Here is a 26,872-nt window from a genome sequence, read left to right on the forward strand (position 1 = left end):
TTACTCGATAGTGTCCCCCGGAAAGGTCACAAGGACTCCGTCCTCTTCCCATGGCAACAAATTGCGTGGATATGCATGTTAGGTACCTACTATGTTCCCTTATTTCCACAATCGGCAGTAAGTTGCCGGTGTGGTCAGCAAATCGACCGTGTCATCACGGAGGTTGCGTTAGGATCTTACACGACTCAGGTAATATTGGAAGATATTTCCCGCCATTACACGCTAACTAGGACCACTGCTGCCGGCCGTCCGTGTCGGGCCACCGACACATGACCGAAGTACCGGTACGGGACTGATGATCCACCCATTGCGGCGCAGATATTGTAACGTTGTACACGCTTCTTGATCCTCCTGCATGTCAGCTCCACCATCGGACCCAGGTTCCTGCTTAACCGGGCCCGCCGGATGGCAAATTCATCTAATCAGACGAGCCCAGGGGCTGACCATACCACGATAGGCTCATAGCCGGCCATAGGCATATTGTATTGTTTCCTGGCCTGGGACTTACCCCGGCGGACAACATCTCCCCCATTTCTCTGCGACTACACACCGCAGGTGCTGTAAACCCCTTCTCCTCACTCCTTTGTGACTTCGTTCATACTATGCGGCTGTTGGTCGCTCTGCTTGTCGGCCTTTTGGCCGGAACTGGCCACGTCCTAGCTGGAAGCCGGGGATGGCAGCCTGCGATCTCAACTTCCGCCCTCGACCGCCGTTACTATGTCATCAACACGGATCGCTCCGAGGGTGACCGGATGCCGTGGCCGAATCGCCAGATCCGTTACTGCTTTGTCGACGACGAGGCAGAAGAAGCGCTCAACGACCTGATCGTAGCAGCGCATGATATCTGGCTGCGCAAGGGCCTGGGCAGCGAATTCACCATTTCCAAGGTTGGAAGGGAGGAGTGCACCGGCGACCACAGGTTCGACACGCTGATGGTCCACTGGACCGGCGACAACGGCATGATGGCGACCTTTGAAGGGTTGCCCAACGCGGACTCCATCATCCGCAATTCCAATAACCCCGACGTCAGACCCAAGATGATGCTGACGACGAGCGTGCGTATGGGCATGCTCAACCAGGAGCAGAACTTTGCCCACGAGCTTGGCCACGCCTGGGGTCTGTATCACGAGCACCAGAATCCGGCCTTCTGGAGCAAGGGGACCATCAAGAATGCCCTGGGCGGAACCGTGTTCGGTCCCGAGAACGGCGGGAACTGGCGATGCGAGAATCTGAAGGATTACCAGGACCGTTTGGGCGGAGGCGGCCTGGTAGTCCAGAACCCGAATAACCCGAACAACGGCGGTTTCGGCCCCAGAATCGGCGTCGAGGAGCTGTGCAGGGACTACGACTTTGCCCGCAAGGGCCAGTTCAGCGCAAGAGACTACCTCCCCATGCCCAAGGCCATGGGAATCGCCACATCGTCCGGCATGGGGACTGATGACGTTGACTGGTCGTCCATCATGATTTGTATGTACCTAGGAGGATGAAGCCACCACCAGTCCTACTTGCTAACAGTTCTCAGATCCCTCCGGCGCCGGTGCCGTGGGTGAGGCCAGTCCGGGCAACGACCAGCGCGCATCTATCCTGCTGAAGCCGAACGGCGACCCGATACCCATCAATGACTCGCCCAGTCAGCGGGACATTGCGGCTATGCACAAATTGTATGGTAGGAGCAAGTCGGCCAGGACCAAGGATTTGTTGCAAAAGGCTGGTGGAACCGTGACCTCCAGATTCAAGAAGCTGTTTCCCGAGAGCGCGGGGAATGCGGATGGTTCCGGTTGTTTGTAGCTTAGTTTTTCCCAACGATGGGTAGCTGGCAAAGTGCCGCGGGAGATGGGAATGTGGAGTTTAAGAATGACAATAACATCTGGTCTTTGAGATTGAACACCGACATGAATCTGTCTTAAACGTCCTAGACTACCAACACTGGTAGTACACATGGGCTTTTGTGTTTGCTTGGATTCCGAGAAGACCTACCGTATTTCACGTATTCCCAACACTTTGTCTATGTTGTACTTTTCCAAGCTATGTGCCTGTGTTCCAATACTGTGCAAATTGTGGGAGTTGTTGTTGCGACGGGGTGGGAGGGAGGGTTCGCACTTGTACTAGCCTCGCCTAATATAGATTCTTGCAAAAGTACCTCCATATACTAGCGAGACATCTGCTCATCCATACCTATGTTAATCATTGCCGCCACAGCCGTCGGTGTACCCGCCAGCCTCCCGCACCGCCTTATTATTCTTGAAGCACCGCGACCGCACCCAGATGGGCGTGTTGAAGTCAGCCTGCCACTCGTTGCCATCCTCATCCGGCTCATCAAAGTACTTGAACCTCCACATGGTCAGCCCACCGCCGATACAGCTCCGAGCCTTGGGCTCCAGCGTGTCCTGTCCCCAGTCATTGGACGCCCATCCCTTGCCCTTGATGACGTAGCTGCTCCAGACGCCGTGGTACCACCCCTTGCAGCTGCCCCAAGCCTCCTTAGGCGGCGGGAACGGCCGGTTGTCGCGCTTGGGGTTGACCTGGTAGGTGAAGCGGCCGCGCTGCCACTCGCCGCCGAACTTCCAGTCCATCGGGTTGTCCGGGTCGTTGCCGTCGCAGTCGTTGATGAGGCTGCCGATGCTGTCCTTGCACTCGGACTTGCTGAAGTCGCCGCTGCCGATGCCGCCCTTGTTGAGCGTCACCTTGAACTCGGTCTCGTCCGGCGTGTCCTGGCCGTACGTCTCCGAGTGCGACCACCCGTTGACCTCGTCGCCCTCGTCCACCCCGTCGCAGAAGTCGTCCTTCTGGTCGTTGAGGAACGGCTCGTTGGCGTACGCCTTCCACCCTTCCTTTTGCCAGCACGTGAACTTGTCGACCGGCTCGCACGACGGCGCCGTGACGTCCAGGACCTCGGCGCGGAGGTCGATCAGCGTCTGCAGCGCCCAGGACGCGATGGTGTAGTGGCCCAGCTCGTTAGGGTGGAAGTTCTTAGCGATGGAGTTGGGTAGCCCGATGCTGGGCGGCTGGATCTCGACGTCTTTGTCGCCTGGGCACTTGGGTGGACTGGGGTTTCTACGGTCGAGTAGATGTCTCGCCTCGGCTTGGGGGTTGGCCGAGTGGTAGAGGAGAGAGTTGTAGATATCCTCCAGCGCGCGGCGATGGCGTTCTCGCTCGACGATCTCTGCAGTCCAGAGCGTTTCGTTGCTGTGGATGTTGTACAGGGCATCTCTACGCTTCAGCTCGCTCCCGCCCTTTCTCGTATCCGGCTTGAAGAACTGGAGGTCTGGCTGCTTCGGATCCGGGTATTCACCTGACGAGGATGGATCACAGAACTGCCCGGCGACCCCCCTTTCTGGGCCACAGATCCCAGTTGGAGAAGCCAATTTTGTACTTGTACTTGTCTTTGGCGTCGTCGACCACACCCTTGATGAGGTCGTTGATCTTGACAACGAGACTGTTGAACGTCTTGCGGCGGTCAACCGTGAGCTTTAGTCCATCGCTCCCGAGAAGGTTAAACAGAGTCCAGTCTTGCTCGGTTTCGCAGTCATCGTTCTCGGTGTTGAACTGGGTCCATGTCAGTCAGAGAAAACGAATACAGACAAGACTTAAGCGAGACTTACGAATTGGGCGTAGCCGTTGAAAACTACGATGCTATCATCGTTCATTTTGTCTTCCAAGGCATCAAGAAGTTGTTCCAGATTCGGCTTGAGGATGCTGTCCAAGTTGTCTTCTGCGATGGCAATGACATCCGTGCAGGCCTCTTCACCATCGAACGGTCTGAAGACGCACTTTTCAATCATTGACGCCTAGTCCAGTTAGAACGTGTCGATACTTGATTATCGAAATCATGAGCTTCTTACCAGGCAGAGATCGTTTCCTCCAGCTGTCATGACGACGAGATCCAGGTCTCCCTCCAGCTCCTGGATCTGCTTGTAGATGCCGCCAGTTCTGTCGCCACTGCAGGCGACGAACTGGAAGTCCTCTACCGAGCCCCCGAGAGCATCGTTGATGATCATCGGGTAGGAGGTGTCATATCGGGCGCAATACCATGTGTTGTCATCGGGCGACTCCGTCAGAAAGTTACCTAGGGGTGACCCTGATCCGATTCCCGCGGTGAAGCTATCGCCAACGGCAGCCCATCGCTTGACCCAGCCAAAGTCGCTGGGGTCATCATCGCGTGGACGGATCTTTGGTTGTAACCCGTTAGCGGCATGCGAGGCACTGGTATTAGCAACGCGGAAGACGGCGGCTCCAACCGTTGGCCAGAGGCCATGAAGCCATCCGAAAACGAGAAGGCCCTTCATGGCACACGACTGTGGTGCTGAGCAACGGGCTTGGTGGTGCGCAACAGAAGGTGAGGAGATAGCAAACCTCCCTCGCCGGGTCTGGAAAAGTTTGGGTTTGTCTCAGAGAGGTTCTTCGGTCTTGTTGCCGACACACGGTCCCGGCTGCCATTAACCCCGGTATAGCGGCCTCACACACTATGTCCCCCGAGGATAGGTACACACGGGATAGCCGGCTAATGGAACGTGACGAGTTCGTTGTGTGGGCACACCGACCGGGACGAGTCGGGCATATGATTGATCTCACCTCATCCGATCCCACCCTATGGAGCGGGAAAATAACCTCGGGACGGATATGCGGAAAAGGGGCACGCGATATCCGGCGGCGCCGCAATCCTCCTGGACCTCATAGGGCCCGAATACGCTCCTTTGATGGGTCACAATTCCATTGTCTCGGCTTATGCGAGCTTTCGAGCGCAAGATAGAGCCTTCATCGAGTGGGTTGGGGTTGCATGCGTTCGTCAATAGACTTAAAGTCACCCCGTTGCGGAAATGATCGTCGCTGACAAGCTTGTCAAGAAATGGGACCTTGCATAAACCTCCTCCGTCGTGAGGGGATTGTTCCACGCGTAGGCGCTAAATCCTGTCATCCTTGGCCCGATGCTTGTGGGGAAGAAGCATTTATTGATCCCATGTACCCGTACCAACTTCTGTTCGTCTGAACTTACCATTGGTTGTCACACCTCAGGCTGAAGCAGGGGGTTCCCGACTGGATAGCCCTATCTGGATGTTATCCCGGTCCTTGGGTCGATCCGCTCTGCTTCCCGTTCGTCTAATTGCATTATCACGCATAGAACCTGGGACCTCCCACGCGGGAATCGGATGTCGGTCATCAGAAAGCTGACCATACACGGTAGTATGACCGGCTGCATATCCATTGGTATCGGTCCTACCATCCCATTATTGACGGGTTTTATTGTCGTCTCACGGGTGATTGAAAATGAATCCCACTGGAAGACCGGGAATTCGGCTTTGGACGGTCAGCGGTACTTGCGGTGCCCCTTTCCATACCACTCTGTCCGGTGGCGTTCGACCCGGTCCCCTCTCGCGCATTCCCCAGTCACCCCAAACCCTGGTACCTCGTGTGTTGTCTCATTCTAGCTTTGGAGTGCCGGTGTTTAGGTGTTTTTTTTCTAACTGGCCATCGATGCTGAACCACCAGTCTCTAAGGCCAACAACATCCTAAGGGGAACACGCTTTCGTTTGAGAACTGTGGTGAGTCCCCATATGAAGTAGCCTTTTGTGTGAACTAAAGCCGACATAGCGCAGAGACTTTAAATGCAGCCTTGAAAATGGCTCTCGGTTCACAGTCGAACATGGTGATTATCTGGGCGGCCCTGGGATCACTCCTCGTGCTTCGGGGGCACGTCGCCGCCCAGGAAAACTCGCCAGGAGGGGATACCTTCCCGGACACCGCATGGGATTGCAGTGGATGGCATACTGTGGTGTCGGGAGACGATTGCTCAACCATCGAAAAGCAATACAACATCACAGCGGACCAGTTCTTCGAATGGAACCCTTCAGTGTCGGAGGACTGCCTCACCAACTTCTGGCTGGAGAGTTCCTACTGCGTGAGGGTCGGCGCGCCGGGGCCAACCATGGATGGCATCGCACCCAACTGTAATAAGTGGCACACGGTTGTGGAGGGCGATGATTGCTCGACCATTGAGAAGCAATACGACATTACTGCGGATCAGTTCTTCGAATGGAACCCAGCGGTGTCAAAGGATTGCATCACCAACTTTTGGCTAGAGAGCTCGTACTGCGTGGGTTAACCGGTTTTCATATCGAGGATAGCGGTGTGTTCCCACGTTGTTTCCTTATACTGACTACGAACAGGTCGGAATCAACAAAGATGTCTCACCCAGCAGCTCTAGCACGCAAGGATCGACAAAGACCACGACAAGCAGTGCCAGCAGTAGCACTAGGAGCGTGGTGACAACCACAAGTCCTTACTCGACACGCAACCCTGTTACCTCGTACAACGAAAGTGCCCCGTACACGGCGACTGCATTCCCCCCACAACACACTCAACCGGGGCAACCAGGCAATTGTAACCGGTGGCATTGGGCAGCACCTGGAGAGAGCTGTGAAGGAATTGTGAATCTCTATGGAGCTAGGCTCACAGAGGAGCAACTGTGAGTAGCTGACAGTTTCCTGTACCCCTTAGCACCATGCCGCCGAGGACATGACACTAATAAGCGATGTCCTGGCTCCCAGTCACGAGTACAACCCCACCCTTGGTGAGGACTGTAGTGGATTGTACTTTGGGTGGTATATCTGCATTGGCGTGCAGTCCCAGAGCTCTTCCAGTATCGGTTGGTATACGAGTCAAGACGGCAATGCGTCCATCCCGGAGCCAACTGAGTTTGTCCGGCCCCCTGCAACCTACGTTCAGAACTTTACCGCTCAGCCCCAGCAGTCGGGTATTCCTGCGAGCTGTCAGAACTTCTACCAAGCCGAGAGTGTAAGTCTTTGTCCACCACCCTCAAGTTGCCTGGTCATTGTTGACCCAAGAAATGATAGGGAGACACGTGCAATACCGTCTTGGGGATTTACAACTACATCACCAAAGACCAATTCTTCGCGTGGAATCCTGCGCTCGCGGAGAACTGCAATGGGCTCCTCTACGGGGTCTACTACTGCGTTGCCAACTTTGCGTCGACTGACCTCCCGATGCCACCCACTTTGACGGCAAGCGCATCGCCGACAGCTACCGGCACAACACAGGACTGCAAATCATGGTACCTTGCCGTTGGAAATGACGATTGCGCGTCCATTTCCCTCTCCTTCGGGACCTTTTCCGAGTCTGGTAAGTATCCGAGCACCAACGTCACCCCAATCACAACACAAACTTAGCTAACCGCAACTCCCCAGACTTCATATCTTGGAACCCCAGCGTCCGCAGCGACTGCAGCAACCTCAAACAGGAAACCTACTACTGCGTCGCCATCCCCGGCACCCCCACGACACGCACCGAACCAGCACCCACGACGCCCGGGGACGGCAGCTCCCGGCCGACACAGAGCGGCATCGCGGCGGACTGCACGCGGTACTGGCTGGTGTCGCGGGACGACACGTGCGGGTCCATCGCGTCGGCGGCACGCATCTCGGCGTCGGCCTTTTACGCGTGGAACCCGGCGGTGGGCAGCGACTGCGCGGGCCTGGCGCCCGACTACTACGTGTGCGTATCGACGGCCCCAGTCACCACCCACCCGGCCTCGACCGTCACTCTGCCCAGCGACGGCAGCAGCGGCCCGACCACGACGATCGGGGTCACGACCAAGCCCCCCGCGAGCTCCTCCACGGGGCCGTCGTCGTCGTCGTCGTCGTTGTCGTCGACCGCCGGCCCCGGCGAGCCCGTCGCGACGCCCTCCCCCGCCATCCCCGGCATGGTGGACGGCTGCGTGCGCTTCTTCTTCCGCGGGCCTGATGCTGCGGGCCTCTACTGCTATGACCTTGCCGCCGCGGCAGGTATCTCGCTTGAGTAAGTCCCTGCCTACCTTACCTACTCTTTTCCTTTCATTGCTTTCACCCCCCCCCCCCCCCCCCCTTTATTTTGGGTGGTGTGTCGGCCAGATCGTGAATCGGATCGTGTCTAACTGTGGGCTTAATAGTGACTTCTACGCGTGGAATGCGGGTGTTGGGACGGACTGCGCGGGTCTATGGGCGGATACGTGGTACTGTATCGGGGTTTCGGGGCCGCATACCACCATCTCGAGTGGGACGCCGAAACCGCCTGCGGCTACGCCGTGAGGGAGAACTGTCTGTTTCGATATTAGGTTCGACGGGTGACGATGTTGACCCAGTTTTCCATCCCTACCTAGGTACCTATTGGGTCGTTAAATCACGTAGAGCCTTTTGCACCTGCTTTGTCATGTGAAAACCATGATTCCATGAAATCCGTTCTGAAGAATACAGATCTGTCTATTGAGTCAACAATCAGACGGCACTACCTGTGAAACTATGCCGGTTACAAGTGAAGTGCAGGCGGCAGTATCTACCTCGGGCGCTCTCGACGGTCTGGGAGGTAGGTGGTGCCTACGATAAGCAACTCATTGCCGTCATCAAGAGATTTCTAAAGGCTTATGGTACTTAGACGGATTATCGTGCCCTATTGCCACTATCTTTGGCAGGAAAAGGCGCAATCCCTAACTCGCAGTAGACGATGTTGATCTCATGACAATGATCAGCTTCGTGTTCTGCAGCGGTTTGTTACCACAGTTCTGCCACTCACAATTACAGTTACATAGACATGGAGATATTAAATTGGTCCCTAGACTACGGCATCAACGTTTTCAACAAGATATTTAAAGACGTATCAAACAATTTTATTGCCTAGAGCAAACAAGAGAAGGGTGCGTATCTTGTCGTGTAGGTCTTCTCTAGTGATTGTAAAGGCTTCTTTGTTGTCTTATCCGATAATAATTACCTGTGCCAGCTTCCCTTTATATATCGGTAGGTATCCAAGGTAGGGTAGGTACCTAGGGAGGGAGATTGGGTACCTTCGGTATGTGGTGTCTCGCGAATCCACACTCTGGGGTTTGCGGTTCTTATGCCAGACCTTGCGATCCTCGAATGCTATGTTTGCTTATTCGCCACCCCCTTTGGTCTCGGTTTCAGTCTTGATCCTTTTGCGGAGATCGAGATTATACCCATGTTCGCCCGAGACATAGGTCCCCGCCGGCGCCATGGACCACAAAAGCTCAGCGAATATCTTATACCCGTCCAAGTTTAAATGGACGTCATCTACCAAGTGCTGGTCGGGAATATACCCAGCTGGTGTCCGTAGGCACAGGGTATTCCGAATACCAGTGTCCGGATTATTTAACCTCTTCTCTAGGTTTTTAATTGCTTCATTCCCACGGTACACCTCAAGCTTCTCCCCAAACATATACGTCAGCACTATCTTGGTCTTCACGCCCCCTGCAGGATTAATGCTGAACAAAGCTAGAACCAGCTGCTTCAGGGCCATAATATCCTCGTCCGAAAGCCCATCGTTCTCGGCAGACACATTCTCCCGCCCTATATGCAAGACCCACGTCTGAACCGTCCCGCACCGCGCCAGGAGCGGCAGGAGGCCCGGCAGCGTCCCCCCTTCGTCCTCGTCTCCCACCAGCCGGTACACCAGGTTCTGGATGCGGTCGCCGCTGACCCCGGCGTTCAGCAGGCGGCTCGCGCGGTACATGGCCATGTTTGGGTTTTCAGCCCATGTGGCTAGCGTAGCCTCTGAAAGCAGCGCGGGCGACGGCCAGGGGGCGGGGAAGTTAGGGCTCTCGCCCGTCGTGATCATGTTCTCGAAGATGCCGTCGCCAAGGAAGACGACTACGGGGCCGTCGGAGGGGTCGCTGAGCCCTTCTAGAAGCGGGATGTGTACATTCTTGGAGATTTCGTAGGACCGCTGTTTGTATTCCGCAAATGGCTTGAGGGTGGCAAGAATGGACTCCATTTCGGCGGTGTGGGGGGTTGAAGAAGCTTCCTGCTTGGGGGGCTCGCTACCAGTCATGATCAAGTCTGGTTATGGACTTGTGGAAGTATGGTCTCCAACGAGAACGAGAGGGGCACGGGGTGAAGAGACTGGTGGTGCTGCCAGGTCTCCTGTCGCTACTGGCGCGGGGTGGGACGGTTCAGATGTTGTTGCCGAGCTGTTGACAAGAAGCAATATTTCTCGAGTCTTGACCCTGCCGAACGGGTAGCCTCGGGTTCAGCTCTGTTTCCAATGGTGAAGCTGCGGTGGAGGTGCTTCGTAGGCACTGAACCACACTTGGAGGCCTCCATTCGTTTAAGTACAGACCTCTACCGTGCCCCCAAGTACCAAGTGAAAGCGCTTGTGGGGGTCTGGCAAGACAAGAGAAATAGAGCTATAAGTAGCGCCTTCCGCGGGATCATATAAATCAAAGCACTAGGACACTATAAATCACTTGACTCAAGGTATGGGTAAGGTACCCGATGTGCGTTTAAATCTCGTCGCGACTACATGACCTTCTTGGTTCCGGTCATGATCACCACAACAATAATCGATTTGCTTTCCTTCGGCTGGCGAGTTGGTGCACCACTCCTGAGTAGGAAGGTACCTTGCCGCCCTCGCTTCTCTTGGGGATTCAGGATCATTATACTGCCATTCGTGGAGGTGACAGAGCTTAATCGCATGGTGGACTCAATATTTGACATCTCTCGTCAGGGGTTGGTGATGCGGCTCGGTGTATTGTTGGTTGTAACAGCTAAGTCTCGACAAGTCGTAGCTTTTGCCGTTACCAGCCCCCACGGCTAATCGGGTCGCCTAGCCAGTAGCATTTGATGCCGCTAAAGCATTTTCATTACATTGTCTTTGCTGCAAGTGAAATGGGTGGGCCCGTTGGCTACTTTTGCAGAGATATCCCATTGTGCGCCCTGAACAACGGCCACATTATCACAGACGACACATAAACAAGCTCCCAAAAGATGTTCACCGCAAGAACCTGGTGTCCGCTCATCTTGAGCAAACCACAGCTGGCCGGGTAGGTGCGTGTGGTGGGTTGAGACACAGTGCAATCTAACCAAAGAGCGAACAGAACAGACACAGCAAACGAAGAACAAAGGCGCTGTTCATTGCATTATCTGACACCAGCGCAGTGTCTGTCAACGTTCCATATATTCCCCATGGCTGAAAGGTTTTCCCTTCCCTTCCCCAGGCTTGTCTTCAGACCCTTTATCAGTGAGGACTAGCCGTCTTCTGTCAAAGTTGCATCGTCCCCATGGACGTCGGAACGAGAAGCTACACATCACTCATCGTGGAGAACTAATTAACACTCTTGCATTTCGCCCCTGGCACATCACTCCAGCCCAGCACCGACATGGCTAACACAAACTCCGCCCCCCCCCGCCCCAGCCCTGGGGTTTGGGTTTGGGACGGAACTAGAGTCTCTCGTGACGCCCAAGAAGGCCATCTACGATGAATTAGAGAAACATGGGTTCAACCATGGTCTTCAGCCGGGCGGTAGCGGTGTTGAGTACGACAGAATGATCGAGGCTAACGGGAAGGCCCTCATAAAGACCTTGGCCGCTCTTCTTTTAGCGGCTGGGATACGCACAAGCTTGGATGATGTCACGTTTGAGGCTTGGAACATCAAGCTGGAGCCCGTGCTCAGGCTTTATCACCCCAGAAGGTGTCAGATATTGTAAGTGCTCATCCCAGAGCTATCCTTGTCTTGCCGTCGAGCCTGGCTTCAAGTGTTATGGCCGGCGCGGACTAGAAAATGCGCTGGGTCACTAACATTATGCAGTTCCCTTGGAAATTGTTTCTCCCATTATGCACACTAGCAACTGGGAATGGCACAACACCATCGAGAGAATCTACGACGTCCTCAACCTTTACTTCGAGATGTGGTGGACCAGCGGCTGCTCCCAGCACGTCCACCCGCAACCGGGTCCGGACCCAGGTCTCCCACAGGCGCCTTCCCGAGGGTGGACAGTTTACCAGGCTCGATCTCTGCTACGGGCCATTGCCGTGTTTGACGACGCAATCACAAAGATCATGCCGGAAGACCGCAAAGAGAATACCTGGGCTAGATCCAGCTTTCACGACATTAAGCTTGAGCAAGCGATCAGGGCCGACAAGGCAAGGGCCAACAAACCTGGCGCGCTAGCCTCACACGCCACCCCACAATCCACGTTACCCGTGGAAGCCCGGAACCTCGTGCGTCTCTTCGGCGAAGTCACAACAAAGTCATGGGATCACCTGTTCAACTGGTCCGACGGCCTCAAGCTCACGCAAAGCATCTGTATTGGAACGGGCTCAGACAGGTTTTTGTCATGGAACTTCATGCCGCTTATGGATCCCCGCGGTACCATCGAGTTTCGTCGCCCCCCTGGTGCCATGACCGCCGAGAGTGCGCAGAAATGGGTGATCTTCGCGGTGGCTTTCGCCAGCGCCTCCTTTGAGGACAAGTGGAAGGACACATGGCGCCATAAAAAGGACCATGCAACGGTCAGCGAGCTTCAGGAATTCATCAAAACGGGCCTCATGCGTCTTGGCGGCGAGTGGGAGGGCGTTCTGGACCCCATGGAGATCTTTGTTGAAGTCACGTCCGAGGCGGCACCATTAGAATCCAGCTGAACAACCATCATCCCAACCGCCTGCGGCACCCTAGAGATCCGACCGGGCACCCGCCGCCGGCGCCGTGGCAACCTCTCACCATCGTGGCGGGTCCGAGGTGGCTGGAGAAGCCGCGGCTAATACGGGGAACAGATGAGGGCGGTGAGCCGTCGTTAGGCACACGACTGCTGGGTATTGGGTTGCATTGTTGTTAGAGTCTAGTTTGTCATTTCACAGTGGAGTTCTCAAGGGGCAGACGAGCTTTTGGGTCGACAGTTGGATTTGATAGGCAGACTAGCTAACGACAGGGCAGTGATACCTCACCCATCCTCTTCCAACTCTCCTACTAACTGTTAATGTCCAATGGTGACAGGCATGTGGATGAGTCCTGCTGCATATGAAACTCGATCTTGTCCCTCCGGTCGACAGTGCCCATCCAATGACCGACATTGCGAAACCGACCGTTCTTAGCGGTGACTACCCGTAACGAGGTCACGGTTACCTACGCTCTCGCATCGAATGCCCAGAATTGAATGTCCAGCGCCCCGAACCTCCCTCCCCCCATTACGTACTCTATGTATTCACCCCAGCGAAATGAGATGTCCAACCCCTCCCTCCCATCCCCTTTCTTCAAATCCACCCCACAGCCCTAATAATCAACCAATCCTCCTCACAGCCGGCTCCCCGTCCCAGTCCATATGTCCCATGCCGACACCCATTCCCATCCTCTTCTTCAGCCCCGAATCAACCTTGGGCAGATACGGACTCGTCGGCGCATACGCGCGCCACGCCTCACAATTTGGCAGCATCTGGTCCAGGTGCATCAGATCCATGATATCGGCCTTCCTCTCCAGGAACTGCACACCCAGCCCCATGGCCACGTGCCAGCCAATGTGGCAGTGCATCAGCCAGCACCCGGGATTGTCGGTGCGGAAGGCCATGACCAGCCAGCCGGCGCCGGGCATCTGCTCGACATCGCGGCGGATGGGGTTGTCGAAGTCGAGCTGGCCGACCATGGTGGGGGCGTCGAAGGTGCCGGCGCCCGTGCCGAGCACCAGGAAATCGTGGCCGTGCAGGTGGATCGGGTGCGGCAGGGCGAAGGTGTTCTGCACGACCCAGAAGGTCCACACGTCGGGCGCGGCCACCTCGACCAGGTTGGCCGCGCCGGGGAAGCTCGCGTTGCCCTCGAGCACGTACTCCAGCACCGGGTGGTCCCACTCCACCGAGATGGGCGTGTTGCGCACCCGCCACTCGAACACCTGCCCGCGCTCGTGCGTCGGGAACTGCAGCGACACGGGCAGCGTCGAGGGCTGGAACTGCGACGCGGCCACGCTGCGCGACACGACGGGCGCGAACCCCTTCTCGCCCGCGCAGGTGCCCGTCACGGGCGCGCCGCGGTCGGTCGGTAGTGCTGTCGTGCTGGCCCCGCTGTAGTGCACGATGCCCGCGGGGAAGGGGTTGCGCGAGTGGCCGCAGTTGTTGTTGGCCTCGAGCGTCGCGTTGAGCCAGTAGTTGCCCACGGCCTGGTCGGCCTCGACGATGACGTCGTACCGCTGCCCGACCCCGATGAAGAGCGAGCTGCGCACCACGGGCGTGATGGGGACGAGGTCCGTCGTGATCACCTTGAAGGTGTGCCCCACCAGCGAGACGGTGAAGGAGTTGTCCACGCTGGGGTTGGTCAGCCGGAGGAGGTGCTTCTTGCCCGGCGTGAAGGTGATGCGGTCGTACGCGCCGCCGGGCCCGTTGGGGTTGATGTTCTTGCCGCGGAACAGCACGTTGTCGCTGTCGGGGGGTGGGCCGTTGCTGACCAGCTCGGCCTTGAGGTGGAGCCGGTCGGCCGTCTCGTGGTAGTAGTCGCTGATGGTGTAAGGGCCGAGGTCGATATCGTAGTCGGCCGATGCCGGGCCCCGCACGATGAGCGAGCCGACGACACCGTTGCCATACTGGTTGGAGTAGTGGCTGTGGTACCACGAGGTCCCATACTGGGTGACGTGGAAGTCGTAGGTCTTCATGTGTCCAGGAGGGATGGGGCATTCTGTGACGCCGTTGGCTCCGTCTTGGTTGCTCTCACCAAATTGACGAATACCGTGCCAGTGGATTGAGGTTCTAGAATCTGTTAGCCTCTAAACATCGTTGACGTGGTACGGGAGTGACCAACCCATTGTCCTGCATATCATTGTAGACATTGACCACGATGTAGTCACCCCAATCAGCCTCGATAGTCGGGCCGGGATATTGGTCTGCACCCCGTTAGTAATGTTATGGGAGTGGAGGTGGGTGGATAGAATGACTGACCATTGACGAGCATTGCCGGTTTCCGAACGCCGTCAGGGCCAAGCCAGTTTGTCACATTGGTAATATGTAAGTCAACCTAAGCAAAGTATTGGTCAGACGTATCACAGTTGTGAAGAAATATATGGGGACGTACCACCCGAGTGTTGAAAGCGGGGGGCGTGGTGATCTCATAGTCGGTGTTGATGTTCCAGTTGTTCTTCCAGCACCCTCGGTTCGTGGCGTTGTTCTGCCCGCACGGCTTGCCGCCAGGGATGATGGTTTGCCTTGGCTGGAGGTCGATGACCGAGTTCGGCGGAACCGGAGAGCATAGCACGGTTTGGAGTAACACCAACACAGCGCAGCGGGCTGCGATAAGATTACGTACAAGCCCGCTCATGGTGGGAGACGAAAGGTCAAGATGCCAAAATAGAGTACGAAGTGGGAATGATAATCCAAAATCAACGGCTACGGGGGGTGATCATTGTGGTTTATATCGACGCCCTGGGGACCAGCCGCGGTACCAGCTCGACTCATCGGCATCCCCTCCACAAGTTCGAACTATCGATAGACTGCGTCTTCCTACGATGCTAGTACGGCACGGGTTGGGTGCCCGCCTCATTCCGCATCGTCAGGCCTCCCTCGAGATCCAGAACGATTCCCGCGAGCAGGACCCGGCCGGGGTGCAGGGCGGGATGCGTGCAAGGGTGGGTGCATGTGGCCCTGCCTGTCCTCCCCCTGGTGCTTCTCAGCGAGAATCAGGCATTTCCGTGGTGTTATCACTGCCAAATCCATGCCGCAGCCCATCATAGCTGGTGGGTGTTCGGGCCGAGGGGCGAGAGACTCGTTGTCTGAAGCCCTGGTCTCGAAAGTTCTCTGCACGGATCGACCTATGAACGTGGTCGCCAAGAGAAGGCGAGGTGTCCCAAGCCAGCATGCAAGCTGAACCAGGTAAAAGCCCAACCTGTCAAGTTTGGCACCACGAACCGTCCCCTGCACTACGGAGGCTTGAGGCGCAAACTGGAAAAAGAAAAGCCACGAAGCAACCGCACGGACCGCAATGCAAAATTTATCTAACAAGATTCATTGGAACTCCCCGAGCTTGTGACGCTCAATTACGATATTCTTTAAACCGTAATAACTGTCTTCATCTAGTTAATTACACCAAGGTCAATATAATCAATTTATAATTAGTTAAATACTGTAAAAAGTTTTATAGTTAGTTATTAGCTATATAAAAGTAACTATAAAAATGATTAACTATATTATACTAATTATATTTAATCTAGTTACTAATAATAATTTTAAATATACTAAAAAAGCGCTGTTTAAACTTTTAAATCTAGTAATTCCAATATAGTTAAGTTATCTTAATTAGAATCAATATAATATTATACTATCGAGAGACTCTAATAGTCGGAAGGTTGATTACAATGGTTCTAGGAGCCTACTAAGGGATTCAAATACTACCTAGGACCTAATTTTGCAGTGCTGAGAGCTCCTAGCGGCCGGAAGGCTCGCATTGTGTTGTGGTGGTCGGTGGGCTTGGCATCCTGTTTGCCAAGTGTGGGCTGAGCACAACAGAGGATTCACTTTTGAACTCAGCCTTCGTAGTTGGGGGCCAAACGGCGCTGAGACACGAAGGTCCGTAACTGGCAAGGTGTAACTGCGGTTGCCTTCAATGGTCACCAACGGGATTGGTCGGCAACCCCGGCACATACGTACGTAATATGTGCGACGCTGCCAATCTCACTCACGCAACCAGATTTTACGTTTTTTACTTTTTATCTCTACTTTCATACGTTACCCCTTTTCTAAATCCCCCATCAGAATTCCTCTCCCATAATGCTGCCGCACGCCTATCACCGATACTTTCTGTGGATAGCCATCGCCGCCACCTTCTGTCTCCTCGCCTCCCAGTTGACTTCGGTGCACCGCCGACAGCCAAAGCAAAACCCAGCATCAGCAGCAGAAACAGCGGAAAGCCTTGTCGAAACAACCGCCCTCCGCCCACCACCAGCCTCCGAAATCCCCATCCCGCGCCAAATATGGCAGATCTTCTTCGCCCCGCCAGGCATCAAGACGCTTGACAAAGGCGGCACCTACGCCTCTGACTGGATATCGATGGCCCCGGGCTACGGATACACTCTGATGGGCGACGAGGACGCCACCGCGTTCGTCGACAGCAGCTTCGCATCCTCCCGCCCGGACATCACCGCCACGTTCCACTCCCTCAGAAACCCGGCCCAAAAATCTGACCTCTTGCGCTACCTCCTACTATGGCACCGCGGCGGCATCTACAGCGACATGGACACGCGGCCGCTCGTTCCGGTGGAGGAGTGGCTGCCGCCCGCCAAACGGCGCGAGGTCGGCTTGGTGGTCGCGCTGGAGTGGGACGTGGCGCGGGACGGGTACTGGGACGAGAACACGCGCGACGTGCAGTTCTGCCAGTGGACCATCGCGGCCGCGCCGGGGCATCCCGTGCTGGGGGGGATGGTCAACCACACGATCGCGGCGCTGCACGACGTCGCGCGGCAGCAGGGCAAGGCGCTGGACGAGGCCGACTTCTCGGATCTGCAGGTCTTGAACTCGACGGGTCCTATGGCGTGGTCGGATGTCGTGTTCGACGAGATCAGGCGGCGGGATCCGCTAGTGGAGGAGTTGAATGATTTGATGGACCTCCGGTCGCCGAAATATGCCGGGGATCTTGTTGTGCTGCCGGTGGAGAGCTTCCGGGCCGAATCCTCGGATGAATGGGGCCTTAATGGCTGGCGCAAGAATCGCAGGGCGCTTGTGCGACATTATTACAAGGGTGCGTGGAAGGCGCAGGGTTAGAGGGGGTCGTCGAAGGCGCCGCCACGACATTTATCGATAGATTATGATCCAAGACTTGTATTTACGTTAGCCTATTAGTATTAGTTTGAGTAGAGCACAGTAGCGGGGTTAGGGAGTTCGGGTATAATAACTTCGAAGACATAAAGTCTTCAAGGCACGGGCGAGTAGATGTAATTAGTGAGTGGCAGAAAAGACATACTCCGAACAAAAGACGAGCTATTTACACAGCTATTGAACTGGGGTGTCAGCCTCTCTGTGACCAGAGGGCCATGGGGTCTGGAATTTCGTTTTTCCGTTTCTTCGTTACGTTCGTCTGCCGGGCGTGTCCTTGTATTTAGTCAGAGGGTCGGGACCTTTCAGGGGTTACGGGGCAGGCAATTCTCTTCCTTTTTCCACACTTGCAGAAGTGACTCCTTTTTGCGGTAGCTGTAACCGCGGTCTTCTGACCAGAAGGCCATGCACGAAGGTGCATTGATACTACGATCATAGGATCAGTGGTGTTGAAGATTGTTGTCTGAGCCATTTCCTCCCTTACTATATACGACATTGACATCACAACGTACGTGTCATATACTCAGTGTTAGGCGGTGTGTGTAGTTTTGGGGTATATCGCTACTTTCATATAAAGGTATTGTCAGAATAATAGGAGCTTTAGTACTATAATATCTACTATTATAAGGCTTAGGTCCTGTAATTACTGCTAGTAGCTGTAATAGTACTTTATATAGCTTCTGAAAGTATATTGTAAGCCCTATTAGTCTATGCCCTATAGGCTTCACCCACCCAAATCCCAATAGTTAGCTCTACCAATATATTAATAAAAACGTTAATTAGATTATAAAGATACTCTCTTAACTAGTAGATAGTCTATGGTACCCATTGCTCTATATATTAGAAGATAAGTAAAATGACCTATATAGAGATATGAGAGTAACACTAGTAAGATGGAGAATATCAGACTCTAAGTATAATTAGACAGTGATATAAAATATAAAAAAGTAGAAAGCTAGTAATAGAAGTTCATAAGCGTACTATTTTAACGACTGACTAGGGGACTGACCAGCGCCTAGATTTAGCATTACGGAGAACGAAGTTGAGGGGATGAATCACACAGTCTATTTTTGGCCCATAACTCCCACCGGGTCCAGTCCCGAGCTCCGACCGATGTTCAATCGCGAACGGCCCTCCCGGTCCTTCCGTGTTCTACATTCCCATCCCGTCTCGGGACCCGAGTCAGGATGGTTGCACTCCCAGCTGGGTGTCACGGCAGCCAGTCGTGTTTCAAGCCGAGTCGCTTACGACTGTCCAGCGCGGGCAGACACGGGAGAGTGTGACGAACCTGTCTCTGGACCCGTCCTGTTAGGGTTCAGTATCGGTCGAAGGTATTCTCTCAAGGGTGCTTAGGTTCGGTGCAGCCAAAGGGTGCACAACAAAGACTTGTCTCAACAGTAGGCTCTCGAGCTTGTAGCGAACTGTAGTTGTGATTGCTAACTGGAGAACTCCCAGAGCTCTCCAGAACGAGTGACTATATACTATCTACATCCTCAGGTACCTCTGTACCTGGATCGAAGAATATTCTCATGATCCTGCGATCCGTCCTGGATCATTAGATCGCTTCTCGATCCAATGATCCACTCCTGATTGGTCACTCCTGGATCGCGGCCAGAGCTCACGATCCAGCTCTCATTGGAGAAGGCCATTCCTTGCTGATTGGCTCGGGGCACTGCCAGCGTGCCCCGCCGGGCCGTCTGCATGCGACCATATCCGTGACAGAGAGATATTAATCGACACGCCTACTGCAACCCCGAGTGGCAGCCCTGCGTCCGGAATTGGGAAGGTGTGGGCCTTGCACATACCGTGTATGCTGTCGAGGCCCTCGCTTGCCCAACTCGTCTGCCTTGAGAAGTGCCGAAGCTAGGAGGATTTGACACACTCGGCACCGAAACACCGGGTCTAACATTTGCTTATCACAAAGCTATTGTTAACTAGTTGATGCGCGAACAATGCAGAAATGGGGAGAAATCCAGAACAAAGGGCTGTGATAGGAGGGTTGGGATTTACCCGCCTGCGGGCGTGGGCGGCACGATTTAACCGGGATGGGAAGGGAATTGGAGCGAACGGCTTTCAGTAAAAGCCTCGGGGGCCAAATGTAAAGGGCTTGTTCGATCGACGACGTGAGAGATTGGGACTGGCTGCTGGTCCGTCGGGCGAGGAAACACCGTGCTTACCCCGTGGAAGCGCCCAAAACATGGCATCCGTCAATACCAAGCAACAATGGCGTAGGGAAGGGTTTTCTCTGGGGTTCGAATCCAGTGGATGCTCGAGTTAATAGCAATAAGACCCGGGAACCGGGTTAAGGGGGGCTGCCGGCAATCAAGGTAATTTGCGCGATATTAACAACCACATCGAAACGACCTGGCGATAGAGAACCGTGGTAAGGTGCCGATGTTCTCAACCTCCGGCATCGCCGCCACGTGCATGCCATAGCCTCCGCCAGCACTTCTTCTCTTTGCACATAGGACCTGGACGAGGCGGAAAGTGCAGTGAGAGCCCAGAACCGGACCTGAAGAATCTCAACGGGGCTAGCTCCCGAGTCGACGACGAACAGGAGCAGACCCCTTAAAATCACCACCCACCCCATTGTCTCCCATCATACCTGTACCACGGTTCAGGTGACGCATTGCGATCTGGTTGCTCGGCGATCTTGAAGATCTCGATATGCTGACCTTCGGAACGAAACAAGTCCGGGAGATAAAAGACGCCCTTTGCAGCCAAGCCTGTCGAATCGAAATCGAGATGGCCAACGTGCTTGTTGCGGTTATCAACTATGGGGTATCCTTCGACCTCACTGCAAGCAAACTGGAAATACACGCGACTGGGGTGCAGTGCTTCCTGGCTTGGAGGGTCGATCCTCTGCCGCTTAGCCCTGGCAGCCTGAACTCCGTATGGATCGGAGATGTCTCCCAGTGAACGCTTCTCCCCAGTTGAGCTCCTTTCCACACGAATAAGCTTGGTGTTGTGGCCAATAATGGAGGATGGGCCATCATTCTGATCCTCTTCGTCCTCGTCGTAATAATCTTTGGGTTGCGCAGCCCTGAGCTGGGCGATGGCCTCCTTGGACATAGCGAGAAGCATGACTCCTTCGAACTGTCCAAAATAGAACGAAGCCTTAACGCCATGGGGGCTCTTGGGATGCAATATGTTGATCTTCATGACGTGTCCGTCGTAATGGGGGTCGTTGTAATCCTCCCCAGTTTCCCCATGCCATCGCACAACGTATGATCCAGGCAGCTGCTGGAGGTCAACGAGACCGGGTCGCCCTTGTTGTTTAGCGAGGAGCTCATAATACCCCTTGCATCGCCGGTCCCATCTCGCCTTTCTCTCAGCTTCCTCCTTTTCGAATTTCGCTTTTTTGTCGGCTTCTTGTTTTTCCTTGTCTTGTTTCTCGACCTCGATCATGTGGGCTATCTCAGCGTCAACTTTATCCTTGTCCCACCCGATGACGGCAGTCCCATTGTGCTTTTTTATGTGCAGACCCGGGGACTTGGCAACAATGTCTTGAGCGAGTTCCTGGTTTTGAAGGCGAAAGGGGGCAAGCACCACTGGATCGGATGGCCTAACGCCTGTATCGATGACACTACCGTCGGGATTGAGAGAAAGGTACTTTCGCAAGAAGAGCTTTAAGTCGACATTGGCCTGGGCGCTGTGGATGTCGTATTTATGGCTGAAGAAGGTTTCCAGCCTGGAGAACTCGGCCTCGATGCCTTTCTCCATGGCTGTAGCCCAGCCAACGAGCACGGTACTCCAGGTCTTGAGAATTGCGAGTCCCGGAACTGATTTGACCACTTTGTCGAGCTCTTCTTTATTGTTCCACGATCTGAAGGAAAGCGGTATTTTGGTCTTCTCTCTGTCCGGATGGCCTTGAGCATCGAGGAAATATTTCGCGACGAAGCGGGGCGGGTCAACGTTGCCCTCCTCCGCATGGCCGCCCTCAATCTTTGCGAACATCTCATCCTCGAGGCGTTCCACGGCGGCGTCGTATTCTCCACGAAGACGATCACACACAGCAGCAACTGTCGGGGCCAATACTTCGCACTATGTCTTGTCAGTCACGGCCGTTTCAGAACTGCATCCTGGAATGTTGCGATTCGGCGTACCTCACCAGCGCTAACAGCTGCCATCAATGCCGCTTCAAGATCGGCTTTCCTCCACGACTTCTTGAACGACACACCGTAAAGATGCAGCTGCGTGGTAAACCACTTCACGGTAGGGTCCATTCCCGTAGAGGGGTCGAAGAGGATACGACGCAGTTCGCTTGCCTTTGCCTGAGGAATGCCATGCATGCCAAAAACATTTCCGCCTTCTCCGTGGAAGTCATCGAAGGGGTCTGAGTCTGGATTATACCCGTAGCTGAACGGAGGGCAGCTAGCTAGTTCAGGAACCATGGGGCTGTAGCCATACGCCCACCGCCTGGATGGTCGTGGAGGCATCGTGCTAACTAATGCCCGCTGTCAAGGAGTTTTGTTTTCGGTTTTACAAATTTTCTTTTATTTTTTTTCGAAGACTTCCTCGTCTCAATTTGAGGGGAACCCGGCGACAAAACCGACGCTCAAATGGGAAACGAACTCCGTATTCTGGCAAGATGATTGGCTCTCGCCTTCAGGGTCTTTCCATGCTCATTTCCCGGACCCCTGTATCCCCACGTGGCCACACCGACCGGACGGGGTTCTTCCCTTCCTTTGTGCAAGTCCCGTGACGTCCTCCGTACCAAGTCCCGTCGTTCCTTGCATTGGAAGCCGGTCTCTCGCATTTGCGGACCTTCAACGGTCGTGATATGGCTGCGCAGCACCGTCAAAACGTGACGGCTCTTATTTCCCGACACCGAAATACAATCATCCCAATTAATCCTCCCAAACCCCTTAGTTCAAGTCATCATCGGCGGGGTGACTCAGCCCGGGCCGCGCAACACCAAAAATGGCTGCAACAAACCCGGCCAACTGGCCCAACACAACATGCCGCACTGCGCCGCAACTTTCAACCGCCAACATCAGAAAGCTTTAAAATACCCCGAAGCCTTTTGTCTCGTCACATCTCTTCCTCCTCCATTTCCACATTCACACAAAACACCACAACAACCTCCACCATGGCCGACACACCAGAGACAACTGCTACCAGCCCCCAAGCCACATCCACTGCCGACCCAACTGATAGCAAAAACAATCCCATAATAATCGCCCCCCTCCAATCCATCGCCAAATTCAAAGCCCGCTCCCACGACACCTCCAAGGAGGTGCACATCCCCCTGCTCCAATCCCACACCCACAACGCGGCAGTTCAATGCGGCCCCACTGTCGTGTTAGTCGGAGACTCGATGCTCGAGCGCATGACCACGACCGGCTCGACCCCCAACTTCACCGCGCCCTGGCCCTCGCCCGCCATGCTCAGTGACGCCGCCCTCGCCGCCCTGCACCCTGCAGCTGACACCGACATCCCAAGCCCGCGGCGGCTCGACCGCGTCTTCAACGCCGGCGTCGGCGGCGACAAGATCCAGAACGTGGCCTACCGCCTCGTTGGCGCCGAACCCGAAGGCGGGGAGGGCGGCGGTTTGCCGGGCCTGCTGCCCATGTTGGCGGCGTGCGGGACGGTGCGGGTGTGGGTGGTGCAGGCGGGCACGAATAACCTGTCGCCGAAGAAGGGGCTGGTGGAGCGGGATTGTGAGGCGTTGGAGGTGTTGCTGGGTACGCTGCTGGGGGTGAATCCGAGGGGTGGGGAGTGTAAAGTGCTGGTGACGGGGTTGTTCTACAGGAAGGATGTGTCGGTGGAGTTGGTGGATCAGGCGAATGGGAAGATTAGGGAGGTGGTTAAGAGGTTGCAGGAGAGGTGTGGGGTGGGGAGGGTGGTGTTTCTGGCGCCTACTGCGGGGGTCAAGACGGAGGAGCATTTGGTGGATCATGTCCATTTGAACTTGGAGGGCTATCAGCTGTGGGCCGCGGAGCTATTTCCTGCGGTTAAGGCCATTTTGGACTCGACGATGAACTGAGGGGGCTGAGCTGAGCTGGTTCGAACATAAGACCGACGAGGTTCGGAAAGCTTGAGCAGACTGGGCGTAGAAACCACATGCCGAAGCAATCACTTCCGAAAGCAAAATGGGTGATATTGTGTTATAATTGACATTATAAAAAACGACTAGCTACGCCTTTCTCTGAGGCAAAAATGGCTGGACCAACCTCATCTATACAATCGCATTGTTTAGATTAAGAAACGTCATTGTCTCATTGCATCAAGACTTTGACTCAACCTCGGTGTATGTTAGAGATACAGTAGGTACCTACCTTACCTACCTAGGTAGCCAGCTAATAACCATGCGAAATCCCACATGAAACTGAACCACTCAATTACCTACATGATCACTTTATGGCGTTCCTTCATCAAATCTGGGCCTCGTTGTTGCCCTCAACGTGCCAGGGGCAACGATTTCGAGCTCAACGAGACGTCGTTGCGTGCTTCGACTTGGAGCTGGATCCAGCAGATGCAGAACGCTGTGCCCAAGAACATGAGGGTGGTTTATGAGGATATTACAGGTACCTCATTCAATGTGACAAGCTTACATTTGTTGGTCGGCAGAGATTCAGACTTCTCCGAGTGCCAGGCCAATGCCGATGTGGCATTGGCAAGGAGCACTATCGAAGCCCCGAACTTAGAGGCTCCACTTCTGCTACAAGCCCAATGTCCGTACGGGGAATCTTGCCGAGTCCCGGATCGTGCCTGGCACTGGAACTCAAGCTGCAATCGCAGCTTGGGTGCCGTTTGATCCGGGTTGACGCCCAACCAAAACCAGCATCGCCGTTGAGGGGGCACGACCACCCATCTCTCAAGAAAAGGCCACCATGGAAGAAACTCAAGCATCAAGCTAGAAAGCGGGGTTCAGATCTGGAAGTGATGCAATGTTATCCGATTGTGCATGTGATCTGTCTGCAGCGCGCTGAAAGGAGTATGGACCGAATGACTCAGCTGTAAGATCCTCCACTTCTGCAGAGGTACCTTACTTGATATGGAGGCCTCAACCAAACACCACGGTTAGCATACGACTGCACCAAACCGCGCCGCCCCTGAGCAAACGTGGCACCAATGCCGGTAACACATGAACAGCCCACTTTACCAGCTTTGTAAGAGGAATGTCGCGGCCGCGTTCGCGCCCACAGATCTCCGTCTCATAAAGTACCTATCTGGGTAGGTAAGACCAACAACAAAATATCGGGAATTCAAAAAGCCGCGAGAGGCAGCAGCGCCAAGAAAGCCCCACGTCATTCAGTCCCGACCTCCCTATCCTGATCCTTTGGTGTTGTTGGCCACTCAGAATCGATGTGCAAGGATCAGAGGCCGCGAGTGGTGGTGCTTAAATATTAGTCCTTCATCCTACGTAGGTAGTTTGGCGAGCGACTTACCAGACTTTCTCCTCAGTCTAGCGACAGAGCCCTCTCCCTTCCGTTGGCCAGGCCCTGTATCCCCTTTTCAAGCTCTAATATACATCCATCTCCAGCCCGGAAACATGACTGCTGTTGCATCCCAGATTATCCCCTCCCAGGCCGAGCGCCTCGCGGCGGCAGATCTGCAGGCCCAGATCCTCGTCCCGGGCGACGCTGAATACGACGCTCGGCAGGATTCGTTCTGGTCCAACACTGCGAAGAAGGTTCGGCCGGCCGCCATCGTCTGCCCCAAGTCCACCAGTGATGTCTCTACGGTAGTCAAGACACTGGTGGGAGCCCAGCAACCCTTTGCTGTACGCTCCGGCGGCCACTTCCTCTGGGCCGGTTCCAACAACATTGAAGGCGGCACCACCGTTGACTTGGGCCAACTAAACCGTGTCGTCTACAATGCAGCCTCCGATACAGTCGCCATTGGCCCTGCCTGCCGGTGGAAAGAGGTCTATGCGGAGCTACACAAGCACGGCCGTGCCGTTGCCGGTTCGCGCGAAGGCAATGTCGGTGTCGCTGGCCTGCTGCTCGGTGGCGGTAACACTTTCTTCACGGCCCGTCGGGGCTTTGCGTGCGATGGGGTGGTGGCTTATGAAGTGGTGCTCGCCGACGGCCGCATCGTCAATGTCGACAAGGAAAACCATCCAGACCTGTTCCGCTCGCTCAAAGGGGGTTCCAACAACTTTGGTATCGTGACCGAGTTCACCATGACGGCAATCCCATGCGACAAGGTGTGGGGTGGCATGACGTTCATGCCAAAGGAGGCGATCCCGAAGGCCATCGAAGCCGTCACATCCTTCACCGAAAACGTTGCGAACGACCCTGATAGCAACCTGGTAGCCATGTGCACCCATTTGCCCGATTTTAAGGATGTCGTTGTGGCAACTCTGTACGCCAATGTCGCCGGAATTGAGAAGCCGCCTGCGTATGAGAAGTTACTAGCGCTACCGGAGATTCACAACACGGTCAAGATGACGTCGGTTTCCGAAATGGCGTTTGAGTACAACGTCCCCCCGAACATGTAGTACGTTAGACCCCATTCTGCCCCTTACCAAACACTCCCGCGTGCAGTACGAACAAGTCCTCACTAACGTCGGCCTCGTAGCGACGTTTGGTTCACTCTTACCTTGAAGAATGACCCGCACATTCTTACCCACGCCTCGGCCTTGCACGACCAGCTAGTCGCCGACCTCACGGCCTTCATCCCCAAGCAGGACTTCATTACCCAGTGCCTCTTCCAACCCCTGCCCACCATCATGGGACAGAACAGCGTCGCGGCGGGAGGTAACGTTATGGGCGTGGACCGGCAGCCGCACAACGGCGTCCTGTTCCTCGCCACGGCCATGGTCAAGACCCCCGAGCAAGAGGCGTTCGCGTACCCCAAGGTGAAGGCGTGGGCGGATGCCGTGGCAGAGTTTTCACGCGGAATCGAGGGTGGCTTGTTGGAGTGGCGGTACCTGAACTATGCGGACAAGTCTCAGGATCCCATGGCAAGTTATGGTGAGGCCAACATCAAGTTGATGAAGGAGGTTGCCGCGAAGTATGATCCGGAGCAAGTATTCCAGAAGCTGTGCCCAGGAGGCTTCAAGCTCTCACAGATCGGAATGTGACGAAATGCAAGGGAATACATGGAAAGGTCACACGGGGGGTTCTTGGCAGGGTACCCGAGGTGCAGGTAGCCGATGTGCAATGTGCAAGTCAGTCACTCGATAAACTTTAATTTGACTTCATGTGACCCCCACCTTGCAAACTCGAGTTGCCCTGGCAACCCTGAATCGACCGGCGCTCGGGTCATGAATCAGGGGTAACTCCAGGCAAAATCAGGGTTAGGGGTTAGTTTTCCCCTGAATGAGACAGGCGATCGTTGTCTGTTAACTAAGGGGCAAAGATCC

At 54.9% G+C, this 26,872-nt stretch overlaps 10 protein-coding genes across 10 annotated transcripts; 6 read left to right on the plus strand and 4 right to left on the minus strand.

Annotated features, from left to right (window-relative positions):
• Nucleotides 1–602: 602 nt before the first annotated feature.
• On the plus strand, nt 603–1,831 carry B0H64DRAFT_474279 (uncharacterized protein; the record flags this gene model as incomplete). Its single annotated transcript, XM_062808042.1, has 2 exons — nt 603–1,467; nt 1,523–1,831. 2 exons carry the CDS (start codon nt 603–605, stop codon nt 1,786–1,788), a joined length of 1,131 nt encoding a protein of 376 aa, XP_062658799.1. The 3' UTR covers nt 1,789–1,831.
• A 349-nt stretch (nt 1,832–2,180) lies between these two features.
• B0H64DRAFT_432065 (SGNH hydrolase-type esterase domain-containing protein) lies at nt 2,181–4,684 on the minus strand (the record flags this gene model as incomplete). The annotated part of the gene is made up of 4 exons (XM_062805997.1): nt 3,843–4,684; nt 3,603–3,788; nt 3,327–3,546; nt 2,181–3,292 (listed from the first exon to the last, which is right to left on the minus strand). Exons 1-4 carry the CDS (start codon nt 4,284–4,286, stop codon nt 2,181–2,183), a joined length of 1,962 nt encoding a protein of 653 aa, XP_062658800.1. The 5' UTR covers nt 4,287–4,684.
• A 707-nt stretch (nt 4,685–5,391) lies between these two features.
• B0H64DRAFT_143798 (uncharacterized protein) lies at nt 5,392–8,119 on the plus strand. The gene is made up of 7 exons (XM_062798313.1): nt 5,392–5,540; nt 5,597–6,091; nt 6,165–6,463; nt 6,546–6,792; nt 6,852–7,137; nt 7,203–7,812; nt 7,943–8,119. The coding sequence occupies exons 2-7, from the start codon at nt 5,618–5,620 to the stop codon at nt 8,079–8,081; spliced, it is 2,055 nt and encodes a 684-aa protein (XP_062658801.1). The 5' UTR covers nt 5,392–5,540; nt 5,597–5,617; the 3' UTR covers nt 8,082–8,119.
• Nucleotides 8,120–8,916: 797 nt separating this feature from the next.
• On the minus strand, nt 8,917–9,774 carry B0H64DRAFT_441709 (uncharacterized protein; the record flags this gene model as incomplete). The annotated part of the gene is made up of 1 exon (XM_062806590.1): nt 8,917–9,774. The coding sequence occupies one exon, from the start codon at nt 9,772–9,774 to the stop codon at nt 8,917–8,919; it is 858 nt and encodes a 285-aa protein (XP_062658802.1).
• A 1,190-nt stretch (nt 9,775–10,964) lies between these two features.
• On the plus strand, nt 10,965–12,420 carry B0H64DRAFT_459234 (uncharacterized protein; the record flags this gene model as incomplete). Its single annotated transcript, XM_062807438.1, has 3 exons — nt 10,965–11,019; nt 11,194–11,482; nt 11,625–12,420. 3 exons carry the CDS (start codon nt 10,965–10,967, stop codon nt 12,418–12,420), a joined length of 1,140 nt encoding a protein of 379 aa, XP_062658803.1.
• Nucleotides 12,421–13,023: 603 nt separating this feature from the next.
• On the minus strand, nt 13,024–15,101 carry B0H64DRAFT_424084 (multicopper oxidase-domain-containing protein). Its single transcript, XM_062805630.1, has 4 exons — nt 14,828–15,101; nt 14,695–14,770; nt 14,558–14,639; nt 13,024–14,505 (listed from the first exon to the last, which is right to left on the minus strand). Exons 1-4 carry the CDS (start codon nt 15,068–15,070, stop codon nt 13,056–13,058), a joined length of 1,851 nt encoding a protein of 616 aa, XP_062658804.1. The 5' UTR covers nt 15,071–15,101; the 3' UTR covers nt 13,024–13,055.
• A 1,339-nt stretch (nt 15,102–16,440) lies between these two features.
• On the plus strand, nt 16,441–17,730 carry B0H64DRAFT_394782 (nucleotide-diphospho-sugar transferase). Its single transcript, XM_062803714.1, has one exon. It carries the CDS (start codon nt 16,516–16,518, stop codon nt 17,503–17,505), a length of 990 nt encoding a protein of 329 aa, XP_062658805.1. The 5' UTR covers nt 16,441–16,515; the 3' UTR covers nt 17,506–17,730.
• Nucleotides 17,731–19,982: 2,252 nt separating this feature from the next.
• On the minus strand, nt 19,983–21,995 carry B0H64DRAFT_474286 (uncharacterized protein; the record flags this gene model as incomplete). Its single annotated transcript, XM_062808043.1, has 2 exons — nt 19,983–21,600; nt 21,663–21,995. 2 exons carry the CDS (start codon nt 21,993–21,995, stop codon nt 20,131–20,133), a joined length of 1,803 nt encoding a protein of 600 aa, XP_062658806.1. The 3' UTR covers nt 19,983–20,130.
• Nucleotides 21,996–22,295: 300 nt separating this feature from the next.
• Nucleotides 22,296–23,728, plus strand: B0H64DRAFT_394785 (SGNH hydrolase-type esterase domain-containing protein). The gene has a single exon (XM_062803715.1). The coding sequence runs from the start codon at nt 22,340–22,342 to the stop codon at nt 23,543–23,545; it is 1,206 nt and encodes a 401-aa protein (XP_062658807.1). The 5' UTR covers nt 22,296–22,339; the 3' UTR covers nt 23,546–23,728.
• Nucleotides 23,729–25,054: 1,326 nt separating this feature from the next.
• Nucleotides 25,055–26,590, plus strand: B0H64DRAFT_322350 (uncharacterized protein; the record flags this gene model as incomplete). The annotated part of the gene is made up of 2 exons (XM_062800556.1): nt 25,055–26,004; nt 26,086–26,590. 2 exons carry the CDS (start codon nt 25,055–25,057, stop codon nt 26,588–26,590), a joined length of 1,455 nt encoding a protein of 484 aa, XP_062658808.1.
• Between the last annotated feature and the right edge of the window lie 282 nt (nt 26,591–26,872).

The sequence above is a fragment of the Chaetomium fimeti genome, assembly GCF_033439085.1.
Source record: "Chaetomium fimeti strain CBS 168.71 chromosome Unknown B0H64scaffold_4, whole genome shotgun sequence".
Lineage (NCBI taxonomy): Eukaryota > Fungi > Ascomycota > Sordariomycetes > Sordariales > Chaetomiaceae > Chaetomium > Chaetomium fimeti.